This window comes from Chlamydotis macqueenii, chromosome 16 (assembly GCF_036417535.1).
Source record: "Chlamydotis macqueenii isolate bChlMac1 chromosome 16, bChlMac1.mat, whole genome shotgun sequence".
Lineage (NCBI taxonomy): Eukaryota > Metazoa > Chordata > Aves > Otidiformes > Otididae > Chlamydotis > Chlamydotis macqueenii.
In genome coordinates this window covers 16,773,951-16,791,774 of record NC_141571.1, presented here as the reverse complement: position 1 = coordinate 16,791,774, position 17,824 = coordinate 16,773,951, and the positions used below count along the sequence as shown (strand labels likewise).

Sequence of the window (17,824 nt, the reverse complement as noted above, 5' to 3'; positions counted from 1 at the left end):
AACTGGGCCAAGATTTGGCTTATAGAGCGCTTGCTAGGGTGCACGATGAAAAGTCCGGACCTGCCTTTACGTCAGTAAGGCAAGGTCCCACAGAATCATATGGGAAATTTATTGATCGGTTGCACGCTGCAATAATGGGTCACCCTGATCTGGATGATGACATGAAAGCAAAGTTCTTAGATATGCTTGCCTTTAATAATGCTAATGAAAAAACTAAGAGAGTCCTTAGTGTGCTGCCAAAAGGATCTAGTACAGGGCAACTGCTGGAAGCTGCCGAGCGAATGGTAGAAGAAGAAAAGGCTACAGTCATGGCTGCTGTCGTAGGTGCAGCAGTTAAACCCTTGGTACCAAAAAAGCAGGCAAAGAGAAAGAACAAAAGGTGTTTTAGTTGTGGAAAATTGGGTCATTTCACTAAGGACTGTTGGCGATCGGGAAACAGGGCACGGAGCGCGTTCCACCCACGCGCAACGACACAAGTGCAGGGTCCTTGGACCGCTGCGCGGCCGCCACAGTCGGCAGTGCCGGAGTGGACTTGGCAACAGCAGTAGATGTGACATTAACGACTTCAGAGGTTCAACTAGTTGATTCTGATCAGCAAGGACCGTTAGGGCATGGGTTAAGTGCATTACTTATAGGCCGTTCATCAGTGTCTCGAAAAGGCATATTTATAGTGCCTGGAATTATTGATGCAGATTATTGCGGGACTATAAAGATTATGGTGTATACACTAACACCACCCCTTACCATACCAGCACAATCAAAGATAGCACAATTGGTACCGTTTCATGCATGTGTTCCTCGGGCACACTCGGTCGTCCGCGGCCGGGGAGGCTTTGGGTCCGCCGGCGCGCCAAATGTCTTATTGGCAATCGATATCGCCAGGGGAAAGCCAGAAGAAAAGGTCACAATTAAACATCCTAATGGACAATCCTTGGCGCTGTCGATGCTAATTGACACGGGTGCAGATGTTACCATTATTCCTGCAACAAAGTGGCCCTGTAATTGGCCATTGGTACCGGCAGTTACCACTGTGGTAGGGGTGGGAGGCGCACAGCGCACGATGATCAGTAAATCAATAGTGTCATTTAATTTTCAAGATGGTACAGTAGTTACCACGAGGCCGTATGTAATGCACACGCCTATAGCTCTTTTAGGTCGAGACGTGCTGTCCCAAATGAAAGCCCAGCTTGTAACCCAGCCTTTTTAGGGGCGGCCATGGTCAAGCAGCCTATTTTAAAACTCACCTGGACGATGGCAACCCCGGTGTGGGTAGACCAATGGCCGCTAAAGCAGGATAGGCTGCAAATATTACAGAACCTAGTACATGAGCAATTGGAAGCAGGTCATATTGTGCCATCCATAAGCCCTTGGAACACCCCCGTTTTCACTATTCCAAAGAAATCGGGTAGATGGCGACTGCTGCATGATTTACGTGCAGTAAACGCTGTCATGCAGGATATGGGAACTTTACAGTCGGGATTACCTTCCCCTGTAATGATCCCTGAAAATTGGGATTTACTTATTATTGATTTAAAAGATTGTTTTTTCACCATTCCTTTACATCCAGATGACGCAGAAAAATTTGCTTTCACGGTACCAGCAGTTAACAAGCAGGAACCTGCTAAAAGGTATCAATGGGTGGTGCTACCCCAAGGCATGAAAAATTCCCCCACAATGTGTCAGAATTTTGTCGCATGGGCTCTGCAGCCATTTTGGCATCAGTCTTTGTTAATCTATCATTATATGGATGACATCTTAATAGCAGGCGAAAAAATGAATGCAGAAAAAATATTACAAGAGTTAATAAAAACTTTAGAGCCAAAAGGACTAAAAATTGCCCCTGAAAAAGTACAGCGTAAAGGCCCATGGCAATATTTAGGCTGGGTAATTACTGGAAGCACGGTGCGACCGCAAAAAATACAAATTCATACAGACATTAAGAACCTCTCAGATGTTCAGAAATTGTTGGGAGACATACAGTGGGTAAGATCCATCACTGGAATCACTAATGATGATTTAGCTCCTTTAATGCCCCTGCTGGGAACTACGACCAAACCAAATGAACGGCGAACTTTATCAGTAGAACAGAAACAGGTGTTAGACCAGATTGTAGAAAAAATTCTAACAGCTACCACACAAAGAAAAATTAATGATTTACCTTTACAGTTTTTGATTGTTAATTCGTCACCCAAGCGACAACATTTAATAGGGCTCATAGTGCAAGCAGAAGAACAGCACATTAGAATTTTGGAATGGGTATTTCTATCTTACCAACCCAAAACCACAGTTTGTACAAGGGTCGAGCTGTTAGCTAACATGATTATAAAAGGCAGAAGAAGGATTTTGGAACTGTCAGCTCAAGAACCTACAAGGCTATTTGTACCTAGAGCTCAAAATTATTTGGACTGGCTGTTAGCAACTTCAGAGATGCTTCAAGTCGCTTTAGCTGACTACCCAGGTGCTGTAACTAATCATTATCCTTCAGCCAAACTTTTGTCACTGTTGCAAAATCAAGACTTTGAAGAAGCCCCTCGCAGGTCGGAAGTACCAGTAGAAGGACTCACAGTATTTACAGATGCTGGGAGGAAATCTAAACGAGCTGCCATCGCTTGGTACAGTAATAACCAATGGAATCATCAAATTCTTACAGGTTACATCACGGACTCCCTGCAGACGCTTGAACTGAGAGCAGTGGTGTGGGCCTTTCAACAGTGGCATGATGAGCCTCTAAATGTTGTTTCAGATTCATTGTATGTGGTGGGCACGACACAGCGTTTAGAACGTGCCATGATAAAAACAGTAAAAAATAATACTTTGTATATGTTATTGATGCAGCTGTTGTTTTTGCTAAATCAACGCAGAGAACCTTATTTTATAACACACATTCGCAGTCATCAGTTTAACCAAGGCTTGTCCATAGGAAACAACATAGTAGACAAGCTAGTCGCTGCTGCATGGAAAAATCAAACAGGGGAAACAGCCAAACATGTTCTGAAGCATATGCATGCTGCCATTGCCGCACCAGGAGCTCCTCAAGAAATCAAAACTGACAATGGCCCTGCATATGTTTCGCAAACGTTTGTACGCTTTTGCCAACTGTGGGGTATTCGCAGAGTAACAGGTATTCCTCGCTCCCCTACAGGCCAAGCCATTGTAGAGCGTGCACATGCCACCTTAAAATCGCTTTTGCAAAAACAAAAAGGGGGAGAGCCGGCACCCTCTGAAAGGCTTGCAAAAGCGCTTTATGTGCTAAATTATCTGAGATTAACAGGAGACCGCGAATCTCCTCCAATTGTAATTCATCATATGTCATTGCAATCTGGACTGCAGAAAAGTGATTCGGTGAAGGTGCAGTACCGGGATTTAAAAACTGGGGAATGGAGAGGTCCGGCAGAAGTGAAAATGACCGGTCGAGGTTATGTTTGTGTTTTGACAAGACGAAGGACCACGATGGGTTCCAAGTCGATGGGTGAAACCTTGGAAGGAAGACCTGGGACAGCAGGATGCATCATCATCATCCTCCTGATGCTGGTAACTGGGTGTGTCGGTGAGACTGCAGACTTACATCGTATTGACCCCAGACCAAACGTGTGGCTGACATTTGCCAACATTACAAACCAATCATCGTTTTGTGTGTCAATGGCTACTCCTGCTGATCCTTTTCGTACGTGTCTGATTGGTACTCCCTATTGGAATCCGGATGACTGGAAAGGATGGGTCAATAATCACACTGTTTTGAATGAGACTGTGGTGAATCAAACATGCCACGCAAAGATGGAGTGCGCCAGCCTCCGCCCTGGACAGAGACCGGTGTGTTGTTCTGGGAATAGCAATCAAATTGGAATAGCTGCAGCATTGGTGATTAGGCATTTAAATCACAGTTTGCCTTGGGATCCACAAGAGTTAGATCTAATGGGATCCTTAAATGGTTCAGGGTCTTGTTTTATGCTGGGAGGTCCCCTTTTTACAGAAAAGGGGGTAAATACAGCATGGAACAGGAACCAATGGACTGATGTAACTAGTAAAATGACTGACACCCAAGGAAAACCTGTGTATACTTATCAAAACAGCTCAGGAGATTATTGTAATGGAGCAGTGGGAGCAGAAATCAAAGGTTCAAAGATGCCTCTTTGGGTGAATGACACGGCCAAGGCCATACCCCCGGGATACTTCTTAATTTGTGGGGATCGGGCCTGGTCGGGAGTGCCAAAAGGGGCTATAGGAGGACCGTGTTATTTTGGAAAACTGATAATGTTTGCTCCATCTATGAAAGTATTGCGAAATCGTACTCGAGCAAGGAGATCACTAAAAGTATTAGCTCCCAACTGTGACGGCAATTTAACCCTGTTGGGGACAGCTGAGCGTATAGCATTATCTATATTTGTTCCTTGGGCGGCATCTGCAAAAGCTTTAGCTAGCTTAAATAGATTAGCTTGTTGGGCACAAAAGCAAATGAATTTAACCTCTAGCATGTTATCGGGATTGTTAGAAGACATGGATAGTATGCGTCATGCTATTTTGCAGAATCGGGCAGCCGTTGATTTTTTGTTATTAGCGCATGGACATGGATGTGAAGATTTTGAAGGTATGTGTTGCATGAATATTTCTGATCACTCTAAATCAATACACTATCAGTTGGCAGAGTTACGCCGGAACATGCACGCAATACAAGTGGAAAATGGACTTTCGGACTGGCTGAAATCTTTGGGAGTCACAGGTTGGCTAAAAGATTTGATAGTACATGGGCTGGTAATATTAGTGGCTTTGCTGTTGGCACTAATGATATTGGGGTGTATTTTAAAATGCCTTGTGAAAGTTATGGAACGTATGATGACTGGGGTCTGGATTGTTCAAAAACAAAAAGGGGGATTTGTTGGATACCTGGAGAGCCAGGGGCACTTAGTGAACAATCCAGACCGAATGGAATTGTTGTGTTTTTGAGTAGCAGGCCTCAAGGACATCGATAAGGCCACTTGTGAGAAAGTACTGAAGCTGCCTGTAAGAAAAATACTGAAGCCACCTGTGAGAGGCCGCCTGTGAGAAAGTAATGAAGCTCCCTGTGAGAAAGTAAACGAAGCAACCTTGAGAAGAAGGAAAACAGCTGGCATACGTGACTGGGGGCTGAACGTGAAGCAGGGTGCAGGTGGAGAGAGCCGTGCGCGTGAACACAGAGACTTAACGAATCATACTTTAGCTAGGAGCGCGTGCATGATATAGTTAGCCAATTAGTAGAGAGCTTGCGCGTGATACGGAATTAGAAGGGCTATATTAACCGGGATGTATCAACAATAAAGTGGCATTTGCTTGATCATATCGGTCGTCAGCAGTGTCCGTTACTTCCGCGTCAACACACGTTACCGCACAACCTTTGCCTCAATCCTCAAGGCGTATCGCTATGTTCATTGGAGACATTACTCTCCGCTCTACAGCTCCAGGCAGGGCAGATCCGAGCCAAACACCCACATCCTCAGACTGACAACACACAGCACGCTGTAAACTACAAGGCTGAATCAAGAGAAGTATCACAGCTGGAAAGATGACGCCCAGATGGAAAAACGACATCTGGATGGAAAAATTCCTCGGAGAGGAAGATGACCGGCGAGACCGAGATGGCTACGAGAGGACACTCTCCAGCACCGCCAGAGTAGAACGTCAGGGCCAGGGACCGGACCTTACTCTACAAGCAGAGAATACAGTTGTGCGACAAGCCTGGATTCTAGACCTAAAAACATCAGGAAGCAAGGAAGCAATCCCGCTCTGAAGAATCGACGGCTAGAGAGCAGAGCCGCTGCCAAGAATGACGCCATCAAAGAGGACCGTCCCTAATCTGCCGAGACGCGAGAACGACCGGCGCCCGAAGCTTGCGACACCGTAAAAGAAGGGCCCGATCGGGACCGTGCCAGCGAGTGCCGGCGTCAAAGACCCTCGGGATGGCTCCCGCTGTGCTCCTTAAGCAAAAATAAAAATGCATTGACGCCCAAGGAAGGTCAAATACACAAAAGACAAACCACACGAGGGACAAAACAACAGACACGGGCTGGAACTGCCCTGCCCAGGCAAGTATTATCCTGAGGAATAAGTAGCCTCATTTACCTCCCCAATGCAGTCTCTCCTCAAACACCCCCTCTACCCACCTATATTCTCCAAAACCCCTTTCTGTCATTGCTAACCTCTTCTCCTCCCACCCTGCACCCCTCTCTGACACCCGTTCCTCCACTTAGCTTTCACAGGGCCGGGGGTCCGACTGCATCCTCAACAAGAAAACCCTGCGGTGGCTCCGATGAATTATTCCTTCGGTTGCCGGGTCCCTCTTCGTCACCTGCGTAAGATAAAGCCAGCGTGAACCTTCAGAAACAGGTGTGAGTCCGCGTCACCTTGGAGAACATAGACGTTACTGACGACATGTCCCAGCTCAGACAAACCACCATCTGCCGCTCACCTGCGCGGTGAGCAATTCCAGACTCGGACCTTGTGGCCATCCTTCCTCATTACACCTAAGATTACAGACACAAAGTTAACGTGGCACTTGCGAGAAAGCTCCTACCCCACCCTCCGCCTGTCCGCCACCCGGCTCGCTTCCAGCGTGGGTGCGGCTCTGTGGGCCGCCCGCACAAAATCTGCGACGTGAAGGAGAAACACTATGCCGGGTAGCCATGTTACATGACATAAATGTTGAAAATTAAATATCAGTATGAGGTGATTCTTGCTAACTGTAGAACTGTAGTCACATAGGTTAAATCTTCATAAAATGCGTTTGTTCCTAAAGGGAGTGGGACCCTAGAGATATTATAATACGCATTTGTTAGAAGCTAGCCTAGCATATCTTTAATACAATGGTAAGTCCCAAACACCCCCAAACACCACCTGCAGAAATAGGCCCTGAGCCATCATTTTGGAGCCAGGAAAATCAAGGAGCATTGCAACCTGTTCTCAAGACCAGAGATGGAGATTTCAAGGAGGAGTTTGACCAGCGAATTCGAGGAGGGGGCGTTTTGACGACCACCGAGACCACTAAAAGACCCTTGACTCAAAAGACTGGGCATGCGCGAGTGGGTGGGGAAATGATGTAATGGTTTCTCAGAAAATTTATGTTTATGCATATTATTTCTTGGAATTTAATGAATATGTATAATTAATGTGTATTTAACCCGTGCTGTTGATCAAATGGGTGTGCACGCTAGGTGGAGCGATCCCCCGTGCGCCCAGCGCTGCAATAAAGGAGTGCCTGCTTCCTCACTTCTCATTGCTGTTAAGGAGTTTTATTCCGGATTTCGGTAACAGCTTTGGCGACCCAGATGGGACCTTGCGAGTGAGACTTGATGAGATCGAGTGTTGATCAAACTCCGGCCAGCACCGAGGGATTCTTGGGGAGACCCATCACTCTCAACTCACAAAGCTCCTCGCAACGTTCCCTGGAGAAAAGGGTAAGGCACTTCTTCTTTGAAATCTGTCTGCTCTGGATAGCCTGCCCGTAAGGCGTGGCGAAAGCTTCGCAGAGCTGGCGCTCAGAGGGTACCCGTCTGTTCTGGAAGCCTGGGCGTCTGCCCGTAAGTCATAAGCGAAAGCTATTGCTGGGTTGGACATTTGCGTATTTGGGACTGTGGGGTAACGTTAGAAGGGATGCACGTACGCTGGAGGGGCAGTCCGTGGCGACTCACGCACTGGACGCGGATGAATCCATCAGTGCAGGGGTTAGGTGTGTCCCTGTACGTGGTGGGCACGGATAAGTCCAGGAGTGCAGGGGGCAGGTGCGTCCACGTACGCAGTAGGCACGGATAAGTCCAGGAGTGTAGGGGTAGGTGCGTGGCGGGCATGGATGGGTCTATGGGTGCAGGGGGGCGGGTGCGTTCGCGTGCGTAGCGGGTGTACGGGTATTTAACCCTGTGTTGCGCAGCATTAAATTGAAGGCTTGGCTTGACGGTATCCGTGTGATGCCCTGCTTTCCCCGGAGCGGGGCTCCGGTGCGTGCGGGGTAGGTTAGCTGGCAAGAGAAGCCTGCAGGGACAATTGTCATTTGCATTGGTTTGGTTTTTGTATTTGGGACAGTTGTCATTTACATTTGTCTGGTGTTTGGCATTTGGTCTAAATTGTTTACGAGTATGGGAAGTATTGGTAAGGTTTGTACGCAGCTGGGAAAGGGGCCCCAGGGTGTTTTAGGAGTGATTTACAAGCTGGTAATTGTTGCTTCAATGCTGGTTTTTGGTGTTTTTCTTTTTTTTTTTTTTAAGTCTGTATGCATGTGTTGTGGTGTACGGGACTTGAATAATATACAGTATTGCATTTGGGGTTTTAAACTTTTCTTGGTGATGGGATTGAATTTGTCTGTAGAATAGTATTATTGTCTTTATGGTACCAAAAACTCTTTTGTAAAATACGGGAAAACACATAACTTCTATGTCTACCTCAATGGGAGGGGAAACGTTAATGAAGTCTCTACTGGGATGTGTTCTTAAACAGTGGGAGGATATAAGGGGAGACCCAATGACTAGGAAAAATTGATACAATATTTTACAGTTGATGTTATCTTGTAGAAGGGAAAGAAAGTGAGATGTGGTCCCCTATGTTGATTTGTTCTTTGCTTTGAGAAATCACCCCGAGTGGCAGAAAGATTGCGGATATGTCCCCAAGGATCTGATGGCTTTGGCATTAGAGGAAAAAAAAAAAAAAAAAAAAAGAAAGAAAAAAGGTTGAAAAGATCTTGTTTGGCTTGTAGCATAAAAAGCGGTGTTTAAATTGTGGAACTGAAGAGGAAGACATTGAATTCATGTGTTGAATTCATGTGTTGAATTCATGTGTTGAATTCATGTGTTGTCTCTAAGTGTTGATGCAGGTTTAACCAATGAAACAGTAGAAAAAGGGGGCAGAACACCGAACCCCCGGTGGGAGCTGTAGAGCGGGGCAGTTGGATGATGAGGGATTCAGTCCTACTGCAGGGAGAACTGGAAGCTGACAAGACCAGACAGAACAAGGAGCGGCTTGAGCCCTGCCCCGCACTTCGACAAGCGGTAGGGGAACAAACCGGGGATGAGGTCGGGGTGTGGTAGAGGAATGGATAAAATAACAGCAATAGGAGAGAGATTGGGAAAATCAGTGTGCAAAGTGTGAAGAATGGTGGCACTGGAAAAATGAATGTCCTTATTCTGAAAAAGAAACAAAAAACTGGCAGCACAGCAGATGCCTGTGTCAGAGGTGCAAAGAGGACTGGGGGAGAAATCCCCAGCAGAACCCCTGGTTACAATCCAGCTGGGGACCCAAACCAAGGATTTTCTATTTTGATACTGGAGCTATTCAGTTTTAAGTACTTGTAGAAGAAAATTGAGTAAAAAGCACGTAGACAAAATTGGTGCCACAGGGAAAGCTGAACAGAAATTTTTCTTTCAATCCTTAACTTTAAGCTGGGTAAGCAATGGGAACTGGCCAATTTTTATATATACCAGAGTGTCCTGTTGCCTTACTGGGGAGAGATTTATTGAGCAAATTGCAAGCAAAAGTTAATTTTTAAAACTGTGAAATGCAATTAAATATACCCTAATCAAAAGCCACAGAGTCAAGAATTTTTGTGTTACAGACAACTTCAGAGCCATATGAAATCCCTCAAGAAGTGGACAATGCAGTAACCCTTCGGTGTGGGCTGCCGAACTTCCTGGACATTCAAAAGCAGCAGAACCGGTAAAGATTCTTCTAATGGAAAGCACCAAACCGGTAAGACAAAACCGGTACCCTTTAAAATTAGAAGCTAGAAGAGGCCTTGAGAAAATAATTGAAATTTAAAAAAAAATATCGACTATTAGTCGAATGTGAACCAGAATTCAATACTCCCATTTTACCCGTGAAAAAAGCCAAAAAGTGAGGAATATAGGTTAGAACAAGATTTTAATAGCAATAAATTTATTAGTCCAAGATATTCACCCCTTAGTGGCAAACCCATATACCTTGTTGACAGCTTTAAAAGAAAATCACAAGTGGTTCACAGTATTGGACTTGAAGGATGCCTTTTTCTGTATGCCCCTTGACAAAAATAGTCAGGCGTATTTTGCCTTTGAACTGGAAAATCCCACAACTGGGCAGAAGACTCAGCTCAGCTGGGCAGTGCTACCTCAAGGATTTAAAAATAGCCCAACGATCCTTGGAAATCAATTGGCTAAGGAATTAGAAACATGCAAAATAATTTATCCTGAAAGACTGGTGTTGCAATATGTAGATGACATTTTAGTAGCCACAGAAACCAGAGAAGAATATTTCAACTTGACTACTAACCTGCTAAATTTCTTGGGCCAAAGTGGTAACAGAGTTTCCAAGACGAAAGCACAGATTGGAAAAGAGACTGTCATGTATTTGGGATTTGAAATCACACAGGGACAAAGACGACTTGGAAATGAGAGAAAAGAGGAGATTTGCCAAATGCCGGAGCCAAAAGGAGCTAAGGAGCTGCGAACATTTCTGGGAATGGCTGGCTGGTGTCACCTGTGGATTAAAGGAATCGAAGGAGGGACCCCTTGTGTGGGACCTGGAGCTCGAAAGGCATTCCAGAATGTGAAGGCAGCTCTGACGTCCACTCCTGCTCCAGGGCTGCCCAATTTAACCAAACCCTTTGAACTGTTTGTTCGTGAAAGACAGCACTCAGCTCTCAGAAGAATCCTTTCTCAGAAAAATGGAGAATGAAGAAGACCGGTTGGTTATTTCTCCAAACAATTGGACAATGTTAGCCAAGGATGACCAGGTTGTCTACGAGTTGTAGCAGCTCGTATGTGTGTCCGTAGAGCTGCTAGAAAGCGTACGTGAAGAGCAGGAAGGGCTTTCAGAGCAGCCGGTTCTCGTCTTGGACAGTCGCCACACATCCGCACTTTTAGTGCCTCAGCGCCCCGGACAGCTTGGAAAACATGGCTGTAGCTGTCCCAGCGCAAGCTGTTCAGGAAAGCACAGAGACGCGATGCTCGTGTGCCTTTAGCGCTGCTCGCAAGAAGCCTCCGGAGCAGGCACTTCTCGTGCGGCAACAACCGTGCCTGCTACGATCTTTCCTAGCCTCTTTTCCTCCGGGCAGCCGGCTTTAGCTGATGTGAAGTGTTGGTGGGCAAATCATCCAGAGAAGTGTCGCAATGCTTCTGGGCTGTTAGCAAGAGCGAGTGAAGAGCAGCAAGAGCTTTCCTTGCTGACCCTTTTCATGTGGGAGATTAGCTGGACATTTGCCGGTTTAGTGCCTTGTTTCTTCTGCGCAGCTTGCACAAAGCTCATTGCGGCTTTCGCGGTTCGAGTTGTGCATCGCCGGAGCTCTGCGAGAAAGAGCGAGAGAAGAGCCGCGAAAGCTCCGAGTGCGGCCAGCTCGCGTGTAGCCGCGATGATGCGCTGTTCGCCGGTTGGAGGGCGACTGCCTTCTGCGCGGCTGCTTCCAAGTTGACGGTAACCGCCAGCGTGCTAGCTGTGTAGGACAGTGAAGAGGCTGACGTGTGTGTGTCCGTAGAGCTGCTAGAAAGCGTACGTGAAGAGCAGGAAGGGCTTTCAGAGCAGCCGGTTCTCGTCTTGGACAGTCGCCACACATCCGCACTTTTAGTGCCTCAGCGCCCCGGACAGCTTGCAAAACACGGCTGTAACTGTCCCAGCGCAAGCTGTTCAGGAAAGCACAGAGACGCGATGTTCATGTGCTTTTAGCGCTGCTCGCAAGAAGCCTCCGGAGCAGGCACTTCTCGTGCGGCAACAACTGTGCCTGCTACGATCTTTCCTAGCCTCTTTTCCTCCGGGCAGCCGGCTTTAGCTGATGTGAAGTGTTGGTGGGCAAATCATCCAGAGAAGCGACGAGTCGCAATGCTTCTGGGCCGTTAGCAAGAGCGAGTGAAGAGCAGCAAGAGCTTTCCTTGCTGACCCTTTTCACATGGGAGATTAGCTAGACATTTGCCCATCAGGAGCAGGGGCCCTTGCTGAAGCCCCACAGCACATCACCCCCTCCCCTGCGCCTGTCCTCAGCTGTGAACTCTGCACCCAGTGGCTGCAAACGCATCCAGGGGCACAGAGGAGGCAGGAAATGTCTATTCATGAATGCGTATTAAAAGAATCCCAGCAGTGAGTTAGCTACAAGGCTCCATTTAAAAATGTAGCAGGACACAGGGAGAAAAAGGAAAGAGAAAAGCAGGAGGAAGGACATAGAGAAAAGGCGGGGGACGGGGAATTGGAAAACAGGATGCTGCAAACGAGCGATGTGGAGACAGCGAAGTGTGTATAGAAAGGAGAGCCAAGACATTGCGTGAATACACAGAAAGACGGGGACAGAGCAGTAAATAAGAGACAGAGGGCAGGAGAGAAACGCAGAAGGAACCCCAGAACACCAAGATAAAGACAAGACAAGTAACAGGGAAAATTATGAAGTGAGGAGAGGGGGAACATCATTGGCAAAACTAGAAACAGATAGATAGAGATGGATGTAGAAAGGAAATTTTGAGAAGCAACAAGCTACAACAAACATAAGCAACCAGGAACTAGCAAATTAGTGACAAAGAAACAGAAAGTCTAAAAAGTAACAGGGCACAAAACAGAGGGAAGAATTAAGAATTACAGACAGGGAGATGGAGAGTGGCAGACATACAAAGAAAATTTTGAAATCGCTAGAATACAGGTAGCATACTCAACACTTAAAAAATAGAGGAGCTGATTAGAGGGAGACGTAGGAAGAAAATCTGAAAAGGGACAGGGTATGAGAAACACGATCAAAGAATTAGAATTAGGTCAGAGAAAGAGGATAAGGTGGCAAAAAAATGTACATACCTACTGAGTTGAAGCAACTTAGGCAAGAATTAAAAAGATAGGGTTGGAGAGAGAGAAAGAAAATTACAAAAGTGGTCGGGTGCAAGAAACATAGCCAACGATTACAAGAAGACAGACAGGGAGCCCGATGGGAAGAAACTGCAGTGACTTAATATTGGATGGCTGCCATGTGCCCTCAGAGCTGCTCTATAGCTCCCGCTCCTCAGCAAGACAGGATGACAAAATACAATAAAAACCTTGTAGGTGGACATACAGACAGAGAGATCGCTCACCAATGACCATCACAGGCGTAAACAGACTCAACTTGGGGAAATCCATTAAATTTATTGTCGACCAAAGTCAGAGTAGAATCAACAGAAATAAGACCAAATCTAAAAAGAACACCTTTCCCCCACCCCCTCTCCCTTTTCCTGGTCTCACCTTCACTGCTTACTGCTGTACATCGTAGCCCTGAGCAATGCAGGGTGACAAGGGATGAGAGGTGCAGTCAGTTCATCGCATGTAGTCTCGGTTGCTACTTTGTCCTCAAACTTTTTTTATTGCTGCAGCCTAGGCTCTTCTCCACGGAGTCGCGGATTCTGCCAGGAGACGCCTCTGGCGCAATCTCTCTGCACGGTCACGCCTTCCTTCAGGCACATCCTCCTGCTCTGCTGCGGGGTGCTCCACGCGCTGCCGGACGACAGCCTGCCTGACCGTGGTCATCACCACAGGCTGCAGGGAAACCTCTGCTCTGGCGTCTGGAGTGCCCCCCGCCCCAACCCCCTTTTTCACTGACCTTGGCATCGGCAGGGCTGGTTCGCATTTTCTCTATCACAGCTTGCGTGCAGCATTTTTTACCCGCTCTAAAACGTTCATCGCAGAGGTGCTACCGGTGTTGCTGATGGTCTCGGCTTTGACCAGCAGCAAAGGGGGTCTTGGAACTAGAAGTGGCCCTGTCCAGCATGGAGGCAACTCCCAGAGTCTTCTCACAGAACCCATCCCTGCAGCCCCTGCCCTGCCCTGCCACCACAGCTAACATAACCTTGCCACGTAACCCCAATACGACAGCAATCAGCCCCAGGACAGAGACGTGGGCTTGAGAAATAGGGCAAGGGAGCCACAGGGAGAGGCCCAGATGGAAAAACAATATCAATGGACTACAGGCCATATAGGAGGGAGTGGCAGGGAACCAGACGGACAGAGATGAACAAAAACAAAGAATATTGATCGGTTCCGGGTATAGGGGGAAGAATTAAAAAAAAAAAAAAAAAAAAAAAAAAAAAAAGAGAGTTGGACAGAGATAAACTGAGAAATAACGAAAAAACCTCAGTGATCTAAACAGGATGAGACAGATTTAAAAATAGGGTCAGAGAGCCAAATGCAGACAAAATGAAAAAAACACAAGAGTGGGCTATGGGACACAGTGGGGAAAAAATTGAAACCAAGGGACTTGGAAGAATACAATACAGAACAGAGATAGAAGAATGAAAAAAACAGGGACGCGGAGCCAAACAGGTAAAGGTGGTGGGGGTGGGAATTGTAAAGTGCTAAAGTGCAGACGGGGAGAAATCTAACAATTTGGGATAAGAATACAGACAGAGATAGAGAAAGACAAAAACAGTGTTGGGCTATAGGGCCAAAACAGAGGATAAAAAAAGAGGGACAGGTAACAGGACACAAGTGCAGACAGAAGAAAAAAAAAACAAAAACAAAAACAAAAAAAAAACAGAGAGTAGAACGACAGAGAGTAGAACAACAGAAAGAGGTGGACTTGGTGAATTGGAGCAGGAGAGAGGCAGGGAAGCAAAAAAAAACAACAGTGGTGAGAAAAAGAGAGGGTGCGGCCAGTGATGCTGAAAAGATATGACACGACCCCAGGCAGACGGGACTCGCCGCAGCGCCGAGAGCAGGTGCTGCTGCGAGATTTTGATGGTTCGACTGTCTCTTTGTCTGCCTCTCTCTCCCCCTGCCATCCTCCTCTATACCTCTGATGACTTGACTGTCATACACCTAAGAAAACAGACATCTGTTTTCAGCATCTTACAGTGCTTACAATACAAGGTGTTCAAAATTCGGAGCCTCACACGCACCTACCCTGCCACGCACTTCAGTGAGCGGAGTTGTTGAAGACTACGCTAAGAGCGATCGATCCTCTCCCGGAGAGGGGGATTGTCTCGTATCTGCAGCAGGAGGCAGCTACTGCCAGGACTTTCTTTATTTTATTCTTCAGCTGCTTTACCTTTTTCTGGTCTCTCCAGCTTCAGCTGCGGCGGCTCCCGTCCACAGCCAGTAAGCGTCCAGCCACGGTCCTGCCTTTTCACCCATGCCACGAGGACAAATGCGCCCCTGCAAACCTGAGCCAGATGCAGTCGACAACATCCCCAGACAGGAACTGACAACCCCAGTCCTTAGTGCTGCCTCTGGGAGAGGAAAAAAAACAACCGTTACCCACAGCGATGACTGTAGCTCTCCTCAGGCAGGAACGCCTCCATCTGCAAGAGCTGCCAGAGACGCTGCTCTTTCCCTCAATTCATGCTAATGGCACCTGCATTTAGGGAGAATATCACGTGTTTAGAGAGCGTTGAGGCCAGTGGTGCTGTTAAAACAGAGTTTAGAGCCATTCTGTAGCTACAGAACAGACTTCAGGGGAGAGGCTGGAGCTAGGTGCAGCTGCACGGGGTGAGCGTGGCTGAAGGAGTTTTGCCGAGTCAGCGAGGCACCCAGCGCCTTTGCCAGGGGCTGGAACGTCTCCGGGTAATCGGAGGGGTGGAGGCAGCCCTATCCCACCTGTCTTCCCCTTTCCTCTCCACCAGCTCTCAGGAAATGACTAGAAGCTGCCCCGACAGTGTCGACTCCGACTCGCTGTCAGCCTGTTGCACCGGTGGATTGAAACCGTCCTGACGCTCTCAGGAAGACATGCCCCAAGCAGACCATGTCCTGAGGCTGCAGCCCCGCAGCGTACACCGGGCCATCGCCATCAGCCTCTCCAGCCCCCCCATGGCTCCTCGGGCCCCAGCCCGCAGCTACAGCCGTGCCCCTGATGCCTGCTGTGTAACCTGCTTCCGTGGACTCTCTGACAATTGGTCACCAAGTACAAAGGACTGCAAACACAGCCACGAGTGCAAAAGAGATACCGAGCATTTACTTGTGACTGTGTATAAATCCTGGGAGTCCACTATGAGGCTCTGTGCCTGTATCCTTACCCTTCCCCTGAGACAATTCAGTAGTTCTTACCGGAGGAGAATATACAGAAAACAAAAATACACCCATGAGGGACAGAACACAGGAACAGAAAGAGACAAATAAAACAAAGGAGAAAGACTGAAGAGCAGATAAACTAAGGTGCAGGGAAAATAACAGTGGGATGGATAAGTCAGTAAAAAAGGGATGAGAAGCCCTGCTGGGACGTGGCAGAAGAAAAACAGGATCAGCGACCAGGATGGACAAAAAGAGATTAAAAAAAAGCAGAGAGCAAAACAAACAGATCAAGAGAAATTGCATGAGAGAAATAAGGGAAGAAGGGAGGGGAAAAACCAGATAACAAGCCAGAGAAAAGGACAGAAAAAAGAGACACGCGCAGATCAGAACAAAGAGAGGGAGAAAGAAAACACAAACGTGGACTACAAGATGAGAAAAAAAAGCCAGGGAGTAGTACAGAGGGGGATAATGGGACATTAAGCTACGAAACAGGACACAGCAAGGAATGATATGGAGATAGGGAGATATAGAAACCAAAAGTCAGAGGGAGGATGAAAGACAGCATATGAGAAAAAGGAAAAGGAAATAGGGCAGAGAGGGAGAAAGAAACATTAGAGAGCAGACAGAGGAGGAGAGTTGCAGGATCAAGGCAGAGATATGAAAGAAGAAACAGAAAAAATATTGCAGGCCAGGGGGGCAAAGAAAGACAGGAGAAAGGAGAGAGCAATATAGGAAACAGATGAGGCAGAGGGAACCAGACAACAGGATACTGGAAGAAAGAGACAGTGAGCAGGACACTGAGACAGCAAAGACCAAGATACATGGACCACAAGAAAAAACAAGGACAGAGAGGTGAAGCAATAAATAATAAGGACAAGGAGTGACACAAACGATCGGGGCAAGTAAGAGACAAACAGGAATGAACGCAGGAACAGGGAGATATATAATGAAAAAAAACAATGACAGTGAGCAAGACACAGGGATGGAGCGAGAATGATAAGACGTTAAAAAGAGAGATAGGAGGGTAGGGACACAGACCAGCACATACAGGCACAGAGAAGAAAATAAAGCCAGGGAACACACCGGAAAAATGAGGGAGGATGGGGAAGGTGGGGAGGTGCAGGGGAAGAAAAAAAAAAAAGAAACCAAAACAAACAGATGCATATCAGGACAAAGAGATAGAAAAGGAAAAACCAGCAATGGAGTGCCGTACACAGATGGAGGATTAAAAACACAAGAAAGAGGGAGAACTGCAAAACCACAAAAAGAAAAAGCAATAGTGGAAGAAGAGAAAGGGAGACAGACCAGGACAGAGAAACAGAAACAAGAGAAGCAATACAGGGAAACAAACAAAAACAACAACAACAAAAAAAAAGCACAGCAGTGTGAGAAACAGAGGAGGCAAGGGGAGGGACAGAAAGGGCGCAGGACCCAGAGAAACGGATATGGGGCCCCAGGAGCCTGAAACTCACCGCACCTCTCGCTGTCAGCCAATTCAGACGCTTCTTTCTCCTTCTCTCTTCCTTTCCTTTTCTGTAACTCCAGTCACTTGGCTGTCTGCCACCTAAAAGAAAAAGAGGGTATCTCACAGCTCTTCAGAGACAAGATGTCCTAGACACGTAGCCTTGCTCGCTCACACACTACACATCTGTTCTGTGCTTTGCGTTACACATACAGACCCTGCGCTGCACGCTGCGGGTCTAGGCTGCTGCACACTACAGAAACAAATGCTTCATCACACAGAGAGGCAGCTGCCGGACGGATAGCCTTTGGTTTCTTCTTTTTCACCTTTCTCTGGCCTTGCCAGCTTCAGCAGCTCCTATCCAGAGCTAACAAGCGTTCCGCCTGTCCATCTTTGTGAAGTGCCACAAAGACAGCGATACTGGGCAGAGAC

At 47.1% G+C, this 17,824-nt stretch overlaps 1 protein-coding gene across 1 annotated transcript; it reads left to right on the top strand.

The window, feature by feature from the left end:
- The first annotated feature begins 3,450 nt into the window (after window positions 1-3,450).
- Window positions 3,451-5,540, top strand: LOC147598785 (uncharacterized). Its single transcript, XM_086760458.1, has 3 exons — window positions 3,451-3,547; window positions 3,971-4,902; window positions 5,430-5,540. Exons 1-3 carry the CDS (start codon window positions 3,451-3,453, stop codon window positions 5,538-5,540), a joined length of 1,140 nt encoding a protein of 379 aa, XP_086616584.1.
- Window positions 5,541-17,824: the final 12,284 nt, after the last annotated feature.

Bases quoted from the DNA above. Each gene is read 5' to 3' on its own strand.
- LOC147598785 (XM_086760458.1), top strand. From the start codon at position 3,451: ATGGGTTCCAAGTCGATGGGTGAAACCTTGGAAGGAAGACCTGGGACA. The intron at 3,548-3,970 runs GTGAGACTGCAG...CCCTTTTTACAG, and splicing joins GCTGGTAACTGGGTGTGTCG to AAAAGGGGGTAAATACAGCA. The intron at 4,903-5,429 runs GTGAACAATCCA...TCCGCTCTACAG, and splicing joins TGGAGAGCCAGGGGCACTTA to CTCCAGGCAGGGCAGATCCG.